At 38.9% G+C, this 11,900-nt stretch overlaps 1 protein-coding gene across 1 annotated transcript in view; it reads right to left on the bottom strand.

The window, feature by feature from the left end:
- Window positions 1-6,053: 6,053 nt before the first annotated feature.
- Window positions 6,054-11,900, bottom strand: part of got1l1 (glutamic-oxaloacetic transaminase 1 like 1) — a 6,326-nt gene continuing 479 nt past the window's right edge. The window contains exons 2-7 of the mRNA XM_010791852.1: window positions 11,415-11,538; window positions 10,352-10,569; window positions 9,627-9,777; window positions 9,041-9,206; window positions 8,105-8,247; window positions 6,054-6,869 (exon numbers count right to left, since the gene is read on the bottom strand). Of these exons, the coding sequence (XP_010790154.1) occupies window positions 6,730-6,869; window positions 8,105-8,247; window positions 9,041-9,206; window positions 9,627-9,777; window positions 10,352-10,569; window positions 11,415-11,538 (942 nt within the window). The 3' untranslated portion in view covers window positions 6,054-6,729. The remainder of the gene's footprint in view (window positions 6,870-8,104; window positions 8,248-9,040; window positions 9,207-9,626; window positions 9,778-10,351; window positions 10,570-11,414; window positions 11,539-11,900) is intronic.

Consider the following 11,900-nt stretch of genomic DNA (forward strand, 5'->3'; position numbering starts at 1 on the left):
TTGATGCCTCGGTGGAACGTGGTTGTTTGCTGTTCTTGTCGCAGCGCAGAAGCAGCGAATATTTGATGATCAGGGGGTCGTACAACCCATCGGGGATCTCTTACTGCTGGCCAACACACAGTTCGCACCGGTGCAGAATAGTCTTCCCCACTCACTATCCTTGTGCTCCGGTCTTTTAGTAGAATGTTCCGCTCGTAAACTGAACCGATGGCATTAGATTTTCATCTCTTGGCCTGTTTTCTCTAATCGTGTGAGGCCTCCCACACGTTTCATCTAGCTACAAGTGTTGTTTACCATTCTGTGATGCGGCATGACAGCTGCTGACGTCACTTTCAAGACGAGTAAAAAATTTTTTCTCCGATTTTTGTGTGGAAAAAATGCGGCGGATTATGCGGGCCCTTTGTGATAAAATATGCGGCCTTTTAAAAATCTGCGCCATTTTGCTGATTATGCGGTAAATTCTGCGATCGCAGAATCGCGTTTTTCTGGAGGGTCTAATGTATATGTTGGCAAAGAAAAGCATGCAACAATGCAATTTCATAAAAAATCTATTAGGTTCTTTCTCAAGACCGTTTGTTTAAGGAGTGACTTTTATTGGCAACAAATAAGTACAGATGCGGACAGCTTTCCACCTCCTTCAGACATAAAACATCCAGTACAATGATTTAAGTCTGTGAAATGTTTAGTGTGTCTCACAATACATTTATCAACCCCATTATGAAGTTAAATCTAAAGTACCAATCGCAAACAAATGTTTAAAAGGAAGCTGGCAGCAGGTTAGCTCATTAGCTCAACATAAACACTATAAACGGATAGCCTGGGGTTTCCTAAGGTAACACATCGAGCTATCAGCATCTCTTAAATTCACAAATGTTTTATTTACACAAAAACTGGAGTGTAAAAACATATACGCTTTGGATGTGCTAGTATTTTTTGATTTATTAGCCTCAGACAGCCATGCTAGCTGATACAGGCTAGCAAAACTAACCATCATTTAATATGAAACGGACAGATAATGCAGAAAGAAAGTGTAATTGACAAAATGTTGCCTATAAAACTCCTTCATGTGACAGATGCTATATTTAAGGGTCAGCAGGTGTTTTTAACTTAGCCAGCTAAAATCATGATTCAAATTCATCTCAGAGCCATTTTGTGATTAACTAAGAATACTATGCTGGTAAAATTGGTGAACCATTGGGATTAAGCTTGATATGCTGTTAACAAGTTAGTCAGAGGTAGAATGGCTGAGTTTTAGGCAGCTAAGGAATAGCTTCACTTCAAATGTCAAAAGTGCAAAGTCGAAGTACCATTTGTCAGTTACCACAGAAAACCTAAATAATCCTAGGAAATTTTGGAAAGCCATAAAATCAATATCCACCGGTGAGATCCGTAATGAGCTACCTCCGTGCCTTACCACAGCATCTGGCTCTATATCGGACAGGGCTACCATGTTAAATTGCTTTAATGAGCATTTTGTGTCCTGCGGTTGTCTATGTTTGATTCTGTTTCTAACTCTGCTTCTGTGAACACCCCAATCCGTGACTCTGAACAATGTGGTCTGGAAAACCCTTTCAGTTTTACTCCTTTTACTGTTAATGTTGTGCATGAAGCCTTAACCAAGCTAGATCCTAAGAAACCGGATTTTATTGCTCTTCCTCTTACTTCTCTTTTTAACCTCTCCCTCAGCACAAATGCAATTCCAAAAGTATGGAAGTCAGCTTATGTCTTGCCTTTGCTAAAAGGAGGGGAGGCAACTATTTTAAATAACTATAGGCCAATCTCTAAATTGATCAGTTCTGGCGAAGGTGCTCGAACGCCTAGTGAGTGAACAAGTAAAGGAGTTTTTATGTAAAAATGATATCCTGTCTAAACATCAGTCAGGCTTCAGAAAGCAACATAGCACCATCACTGCGACAATGAAAGTGGTGAATGACATTACGAGTATTTTAGATAATAAGCAGAGTTGTGCAGCTCTATTTATTGACCTTTCCAAAGCGTTTGACACCGTCGATCATCGCATCTTAAAGCAGAGGCTACTCAGTATTGGCATATCCAGCCATGCAGTGGGGTGGTTTGTGAACTACCTCTCTGAAAGGTCCCAATGTGTTCACTTTGATGGGCTGTCTTCTGAGTGGTTGAACATTGCTAATGGTGTTCCTCAAGGTTCTGTTTTAGGTCCACTTTTATTCTCAATATATCAACAGTTTAGGTGAAAATGTGGATGAAGCTACTTTACATTTTTATGCGGACGATACCGTGATGTACTGTGCAGGTCCCTCCATTAAGGAGGCTGTTGTTAAATTACAGGCTGTTTTTAACATTATTCAGACTCAGCTCGCTGAGCTTAAGCTTCTATTAAATGTTGATAAAACCAAGGTAATGCTATTTCACTCAGGAGAGACGTGATGTATGGAATACATGTTTATTATCGGGTCACATTATATAAATGAACATAATGATGACAGTTTGTAGCAAGTGAATGAAATAGTGTTTTGGCGATTAGGCCCAGGTTTGGTAGGATGTCATTCGGGAAGGAAAGAACCGTTTCCGATTCTACCAAACCTGGGCCTAATCGCCAAAACACTATTTCATTCACTTGCTACAAACTGTCATCATTANGTGTTTGGAGCCAAACACTTCAGAGACATGTTTTGTATATATCTGAGACCTATAATATCTTGATGAAAAACAGTATAATAGGGGACCTTTAAGGCAGATATTCTTCTGCCCCTTGTAGAACTTTGGGATTGCTTTTACTGTAGTATTGAAAGGTGCTTTACAAATTACAAATGTATTACTGTTATTATTCTTTTGTTTGGGTGCCAATGAAGAGATTAAGTAAATGTAGCATTTATTTCATAAAAATATGTAAGTCACATGGGTCAAATGACATGGAAGATACTGGAGAAAATAATCTTCTAATGAAATATTTATGTGAAATCAATTCATAGTACAAAAGTGGTTTAATTTCTAATGTAAGCAAGTTAACACGGAGGTATTGACCATAACATTGGTTTGATGTAATTCAAATGGTAATTTATCGATGTAACCTTGTGAAACCCTGTGGTTAGATCCATCCTAACCACTTAACTTGGTAATTTAGTGACACAACACTGACGTTAATAAAACATGCTTGTTACAATACTCTCTATCTATGCAATCTACTGCAGCTTAATTACTGTTTTAGAGCAACAAAAAGAAAAAAACATTTCAAGAAATCTTCTAAAAAAAGCTTTACGGTGACCAGGTTCACCGTAAAAAATAGAGCGGTGTCCTTTTGAATAAAATTAGTCTTGGAAAGAACCCCATTTACAGATAACAAGTATTTCAATGGAGAACTGGAAGCTAGGCTTTAATAAGGCTCTATTGATGAGGATGCATCCTTTAGTTCAAAGGAGTCTCTTTAGAAAAAATCTAAGACAGAAGATGATCAAGTTTAGGTAATTTCTGTGTTATTGTTTCTTAATTGAAAGTAATTACTGTGTTGTGTATAAGGGAATCATTTGAATTTAAACAGACTTGAATAAGATATTTTTGTTTGAAGTTAATGGCGTTTGTTCTCTCAGTGTTAGACTAATAGTTGGTCAATCAGAAAATCTTTCTCTAAGTGCACTAGAGGACTTGGTCAGCAGCACAGCTCAAATCAGCTCCTCCTGTGCTAATGACCGGCTGCTCTGCGTCCACTCAGTGGTAACCATGTGCCTTTAATGTGCCTCCTCAATGTCGTCTTGCTGTGACAATTTATATCTGCTCACAATAGACAGCGCTCACTGTTTAGACTGCTGTGTGGCATGTGATTAGTCCTTCAGAGTCTGGGTTAACATCGGTCCTGTTTGAATGTGCGAAGAGCATGGGAGCAGACGACAGAGAACATTATGTTATTTTCTTTTATTGTGTCGTTGACAGTGTGCTTTTTAAGAAAGCAATACTAAGAATAGAATCTAAATGGTTCCAAAAAATGTCATGTCCAAATCTTGGCTAATGGTCTTACAAGATCCTTTCAAATTGTTGTTTTTTTGTGTGGTTCACATATATTTTAGGACATTCAAGCTTAACATTTCAGAGTTGGCTCAGTTTTATTTGTTATACTTCTGAAAATGATTTCTGGGTTCTGCTGCCAATAACTTGAAGGAAAGCAAAAACCTTTTTTTTACCAATTACCTTTGATCTTTGCTGACCATGTATGGTGGCCGACAAGTGCCAACGCGCCTCAACGGACTAAAACCATCGGGAGAAACGTGCTGCAGCTGCAGAAACCATGCAAATATAAAAACACAAATGTACCAAAACACATGCAAATAAAGCTACATACTCACCAACTTGACAACACACGCGCAGCATTTAGAAAAGATTCACCAACATACAAAGTGATGAGCACAGCCGGGACAGGAGTGCTTGTTGATGCTCGGGCATCATTTTTGAAGGAATCATGCGATCACATTTTTAAATTAACACAATAAAATCTACATTTAGGAACATTTCAAACAACAGTGATATATACTGTAGCCAACTTTATAATCCCCGAACGTCAACAAGCGCCGCGGTCCCAGCTGTGTGCATCACTTTTTAGTGTCCCCGTTTCCGTTGTGTTTTGAGTTTCGCACAGCTTTTTTAATTTGCAGCGTTATTCATTTGCACCGTTTCGATTATGCAGCGATTTTAGTTAACTCTGCGCATGTTTCGCCAAGTTGGTGAAGATGTTTCCTCATTTGCATGTGTTTCGGCACATTTCTGTTTTTATATTTGCATTCTTTTTGAAGCTGTTTTTTTAGACCCTTGTAGCCCGTTCGCAGCTGTCGGCCACCGTAACAACAAGCGGTTAGTTTCCATGGTTATATTTGGGTTAAAGCAATCCCTTTAATCACGTATATTGCTGTGGATGCATGTCAGCAGCGTATCCCTAACTTGAGACCTGCGAGTGAGTATCTGCATCTCTCTGTCTCCATGATGCAAAGTGCAGCACACAGCTTCTAATGGCTCAGACTGTGTGATGGTGGACGTTGATTATCCTTGTTGTTCACCCAAGGTCCCTGAAATGAAAAGAGCGAGAACACTGCCTCCATTACCTTGTGTAAACCTGTTTCTCAGAACTGAACAGCATCCAGCGACTATAGTGGCATATTTCTCCAATGAAAGGAGGTATACAGTTAGTTATATACAAATCTGCACACAGAGGTGCATGGCAGAGAAGAGGTTACTCATTAATGTTTTCGGATGAACTGTCATTTAAAAAAAAAAATCCTAATTGAAAGGAAATGTTACTGAAAACATGATTGCAATCTACTGCAAATACGACTCTATTCAAAATGAAAGGTTACAATAAATGTGTTTTTTAATAAAATAATTTAAATAAGTAGGCTTCTTGTTTCATCGTGTTTTTGCCACACGATGGTAGTTCTTAATAGAGCAGTCAGGTTGAATAAAAGATAGGTTGGTATACGTGATATATCTACATGCGTCACACTGACCTATTTGAGAAGGATCAGGAACTAAACTTTATTTTTGCACTTTTATTGTCATTACACAGTACAGGTACTATGTAACAAAATGGTTTCTCTGCATTTGACCCATCCTAGTGTTGGGAGCAGTGCGCTGCCATTATGAGCAGTGTAGGGAACGGTGCCTTGCCAAGCCAAGTCCCAATGGACTTTGCCACCACCGCTCAAGGCTATATGAATAAATATGTTTACACAAGAAGAAAATATATTTATTAGATTTTTATATCAAGGTTTTTTGCTCAGTTGTAGATTTTATGGCTGTATACGCAGTATGTTTCAATATATTTGAGATTTATTTTTCTGACGTTTACAGCAACGAAAGGGAACTTGTGAAGCTGGAGAGAAAACGTTTGAGACATTTGTCTTGCTGTGAGCAACAAGTTGTTTTTCTAAGGCCTATTCCCTATTGGGCACGGATAAGCTCTGGATTCACCTTATTTAGATTGTGCTGGGGAGTCTGGATCCTGGTGGCCCAGAGAATACAAAGAAATTCAAAACAGGAAACAACACAAAACAAAACTGAAGTGAACTCAGTTTTATTTAAAATGACTCACATCCATTCATGACATTAACATATACAGAACACGTCAATTATATAGTTAAATGGAGAGTTTGACATTACAGTACATGCACTTATTTGCTTGAAAAGATCTCTCTAATGTTTGTCTTTTTTCTTTAATTGGCATAAAAACAAAGATGTAAAAACGTCAATTTGTGTTTTTTCCCCTTGTAACTTCACAAAAAGATATTTCTATATTTATTTTTTTGTAAGAATTAAACAAATTAGATCCAAGATAATAGTTCTAAACCAAGCTAACAACGTAATTTTAGTTAATAAACTGCTGGCTTTAGACACTGCACCTTATACAGACTCTCCAGCTAAAGTAACAACATCTAAAAAATGAAGTTTACATCACTGCTGTCATTTTCTTTTATCTATATGACTGACCTAATCAATACATACATTACAGGGCACATGAACACATCTTATACTCGGGTCTTCTCACCAGAAGGGGTTACACTGTCTGTTACAATTACTAAAGATTGCACCTTTCTCATAAGAAGTCAGGGACACTCTGCAATAGCCAGAGCTGAAACTGTGATCATAGTAACCTTGAAAGAGAGCTTTTCAAAATGACCCATGGATTAGATCGATCTAGATGAGAGCTGCAGTCGGGACGGGAAAGCCCCTTTGACTCTGATTGTAGAGCTTGATTCAAAAGCCACATGGTCAGAGAGAAGTGGTCAGGGCCCGATGGATGGACTCGGCTATATAATCCAAGTTACGCCCGTTGATTGCGCTCACATTGAGACAGCCGCTGGGGAGCAGGTACACATGTCTCCTCTGGGACAGAAACTCTACCTGCTCCTCTGTATGAGGGAAGAAACAGGAGACATGTTGGTAAAGCACATCATTATCTTTGATTCAAGCTTTTTTTGTTTCATTGTAAAATATATGAGATAATAAAGCAGCGTCCACACGGCGGCGTGCGTTGAAGCTTGCCGGCGGGCGTGTCTGAAACTCGACCAACAACCAATCACATGAATCTCCCGCCCCGGACACACAAGCACGCGGTTTGATTGGCTAGAGCTTGTACTGGCATATGATTTGATTGGGTGACGCTTCCGTCGAAGCTTCAAAAGTTGAACATTGCTCTACTTTTGAAGCGAGCAAAGCGAAGCGAGGGAACCACAATGCAGTTCGGCAAAGCGTGACGCCACCCCATTCAAAGTGAATGGGCAGAAGCGTTGAAGCTTCAACGCACGCCACCGTGTGGACGGGCCGTAAGGAAATAGTTAGGATCTAACCAGAAGTGCAAAAGATGCAGTAAAATGAAGAGTAATGTATAGTAAAAAAAAATGTTGGGTTCAAAATCTCACTTTATTTATTTATTTGCATTTTAAGAAAATATTCACAAAGCATACATAACAAAATAAACACAACTAGGTACATATATTAACTACATAACAGATAACAAGTACGAAAATAAATGATAAGATAATAGTAATAATAATATTACAAAAAAAAGAATGGATACACTGTTAATACTCAGGTATATATGAATTATATTGTTCTACATTTGACCCACATTTCCTCAAAGATATGCATTTGGTTTCTAATTCTCATAGCTGTTTTCTCCATTACATTCATTTCGACTGATTTCCTTGCTTTTTCATTTAGTTTTTTCCTAAATGAGGCAATCTACTGTATAGGTATAAACATATGACAGATCTAAAAAAGCTCCGATATTAATGGGTATTAAAACTATAAATTGAATTCACTAGAGAGCTGCTATACATGTAGACAGTATAATATAGAGATTATAGACTAAATAAATATGAATATGCTATGCGGTATATATACACAAAATATATTTTGGGCAGTCTTGTTTTTTTGAAGGCAGCTTTTGGCACCTGGTAAATAGGTTAGTGTTTTACACACAGGGCAAGAAAAGCTGTTGTTCATTCCATTTTGGGATTTTCAGAAAGAGAATAAAGCACAAACCATATTCCTGCCTCGACATCTGGTGTAATCCCTGTGTTCGATTTCTGAAAACTGCAGAATGTATGACATGTGTCCACCAACAGTGCAGTCTGCTACTCACCATTCAATCCGGTGTTACAGTAGAGTCCGCTCTGTTGAGTCAGACGGTCCCAACAGCCTGGAGCTCCCAGAAGCCTCAGCCTTTCTCTCAACAGCTCTCTGATCAGCATACATCGCTCCACAATGTGCTTCACTTCTTCCTTCCTGGGAAACAGAAAACATTGACAGCATTTGGAAAATAATATCTGAAGTGTATAGTTGAAATATCTGCATAACATGATAGATCCAGTAAGCTACACTTTGTACATTAAAGTTCATAAAACACTGCAAGTTCGATTGTATGAAGCTTTGCAGGCTTGTGGGCAGTGTTGGCATGTAACTATGTGAATTAACTAAAGCACAATGATGAGGTATTTGTACTTTACATGAGTATTATCGTTTTACACAAAGGGAAATATTGTACTTTTTACTTTACTATATACATTTATTTTACATTTTCGTTACCAGTTACTTTACAAATCAAGATGTTTGCATAAAAAACACAGGCGTTCATAAAATATAAGATTTAGTTGTATAATTTACCAAGCCAACAGTTAATACAAGAACAGCTTAGTTGATTAATCTAGCCAATTAAGAGATAATTAATGGGCATTTATAGACATTTAGTTCATTTCCAATTGTATTTTGAATTATTTTGTTGTTATTCTGTTTGCTATTTTAATTCATGTAAGTGTAGGTTTTTCTTTAAATTGGGTACATTTAATATTTGAACTTCCTCTTGCTGATTTGACCCACTTTAACTTAAGTACCATTTCCAATGCACTAATTTGACTTGTGACAGAGTGTTTTTATAGTGTGGCATTATTACTTGCACCACTGTCTGTAGGAGTGACGGAGAAAGTCCAGCCATCTCTGTAGACATCTACTGATACAGCAGCAATGTGGCTGCGCAGGTAACATTCTTTAAATACTTTATTTTAAATGGAGCGTGACTCACCATTCAACAACATGTGCTGGGTTACTGAGCACTGTGGCCACAATAGTTGCTCCTCCTGCGGACGGCTGTGCCCACAGTGACTTGACTATTGTGGCAGCTTGAGACTGCACAGATAACAGGAGGGAGTTCTGCTTCAACACGCACAGCAGGTGACCGACAGCCTCGCCTGGAGAAGAGAAGGAGAAGATGACTCTGATGCGAGGGAAACACTTTGTTCTAACAATAATGGTGTTATGTTATACTCATTTTCTCTTTTACTGGAATTGGAAATAAAGTGGAAGAGGGACACTTTTGAAATAGAAAATAACAAAATGCTTTAAAGTCTGCGCGAATGAAATAGGACAAACGGAAACAAGCAGAAAGCGTCACTTTGACTCCATAGGTAATATAAGCATTTTCTGGCATCTAATGGGTAAGACAAATTAAAAGGTGTCCTTTTATGCTTATTGGGTTGTCCCTTTCCTGTAGTGTGTTATAAAGGTTTTTGTGCATGTACATGGTCTTCAAAGTCTGAAATCCCAGAGTTCCCTCCAGAGGGAGTTTCTCTCCCACGCTATACAGTGATACTCTTAAATCACTTACTCACCATATAGTCCGAAGCAGTGGGAGAAGGACTGAGCACAGAGCAGCTCCATCCCCTGCGAGGCGCAGTACTGAACAGGCCAGGCCTCCCGCTCCACATTTCCATAGCAGAGCGCCTGAGGAGGCAGCAAGAGGAACGGAAAAAGCCTGCGCCTCTATTTAAAGATTGACAAGACAGCAAATAATGATTTAAGTAGGAGAGAAGAGCCACTTGTCGGATCATTTTTGCTCTTTGTTAAAGAAAAGAGAGGCAGGGAAGATAGTGGCCGACCCCTGCCACCCTGGACACAAGCTGTTCACCCCCCTCCCCTCTGGGAGGAGGCTGCACTCCATCAGGACCAAAACCTCTTGCCACCTGAACAGTTTCTTCCCCTCCCCTACCGGCCTCTTAAACAAGGCCCGCCCCCCCCACTGACACAACGTAGACTCTATGTGCATTACATTAATGCACACAATGTTCAAATACTGCTTACTGCATATATTCTTATTTCATATTTTATATTCTATAACTCATTGCATTCCATTTCGCTGTAAATTACTGCTGTATTTTATTGCTATTTAACTATATTTGATTACAATGTCCTTAAAGATTTTTTGTTTTATATGGAGATTCTTTGTTTTATATTTTATGTATGCACCATGACATCAAGTCAAATTCCTCGTATGTGTGAACCTACCTGGTAATAAACCCGTTTCTGATTCTGATTCTGAAGTGGACAAGTCAGTTACCATGATGAGTTCTGTAATCACAGCCCATTGATTGTGAGAGAGGTCTGCTCCGGTGGGATAGTGTGCAGACGCTGACAGAACAACAACGCTTCGCTCCGGAGCCTTCTCCAGATCCTCCAGCAGCTTATCCAAGCAAACGCCCCGCTGCTGGTCATCCCAGTAATAATACTCACGGATATCTTGGATCCCCGCTGCCTGGAAGATACCAGCCAAAGAGTCTGCAGGAGGATCAGGATGAAGTGTTATATTAGACACCTAAAGCAGTACGAACTCCTCAAGATCAATGCTGCTTTGAACTGTGGCTAATCTGTAGCTAGCCCTGATGTTGTGAATCATTTGGTATCAGTTCATATGAAGACCTAAGCTACACTGCATGATAAGATCATAGTGAATTTATGTGATTTAAAAGTGTCTTTTTGATGCTATAAACTAGTTCTAACCTATATATTAACTGAAGGGGCTTATTGTACATTATGAATACCTTTAAGTCCATGTTGTATCATGAGATATCATTGTATGTGTAAAGTAAAGAAAAGTACGTACTGATGCATGCTCCATCATAACATTTCCTCATTGGTGTTAAGTACAATGTATTTTCAGATGTGTAAAAGAATATATGCTGCATGATAAGTGATTATTAATAGATACTAGGTATCATATGCCCCCTCAGCCTACCTCTACTTTAGCACCGGTCCATAAAATGAATGTGAGTTTATGAGTGAATGTGGAGGATTATAAATACATTTTAATTTACTTTGAATGCCCTAATGTGATACAATTTATTTATTTTGAAAGTCATTTGATTATGCATTCTTTTAAGCTCCAGTCTGAGCTGCATTGGTAATGTCATGATTTTTTAAACCTACTTTACCTACCATATGTCACAGTAATGCACGTTGTTATGGATACAGCCAACGAAATACAATGCAATCACTATACCAGGATTATTAGCTACATTGTGTTACTTCTGTCTCAAGAGCTTAATCTAATGTGCAGCAGAATTTAAAGCCAACACAACATTTGGTTGTATCTTAAAATGCTGTTAAGAAGAAGTTAAAATTACCGTCACAGGGGGAAGAGAGGTATACTGGCCCACACCAAGCGGCACAGTGATCATACCAATTTCTCAAGAGTTCAGCCCCAAGTCGCACAGCAGCGGTGAAACCAGGAGTCTGAACACCTAACACCTGCAACACAATCATAAAACACCCAGAGTTAAGTTAATATCATCACTGATGGAAAACACGATAGAGTTTTTTGTTTTATCCCTTTATAGTAGAGCACACATTTTTGATATACTGTAATATGTTGGTTTCTTCTTTTTTATGTTTATATCCTTCTGTTGTGTGACATGATATACTTGTGGGAGAAACTTCTGAAGTAATTGGAGACAGGACTCAGAGAGACACGAGGAGAGCTGGAGCTTTGATGGCAAACACTGACGGTTTATTTGGAGCTTCGGCCGGAGAATTCACACGACATGTCACGGGCCACGAGTTGACCACACGGTAGAGATGCCACAATCAATTCTGAAGACCCCTCCTGTAGC

The sequence above is a fragment of the Notothenia coriiceps genome, unplaced genomic scaffold (assembly GCF_000735185.1).
Source record: "Notothenia coriiceps isolate Sejong01 unplaced genomic scaffold, NC01 NC01_scaffold00035942, whole genome shotgun sequence".
Lineage (NCBI taxonomy): Eukaryota > Metazoa > Chordata > Actinopteri > Perciformes > Nototheniidae > Notothenia > Notothenia coriiceps.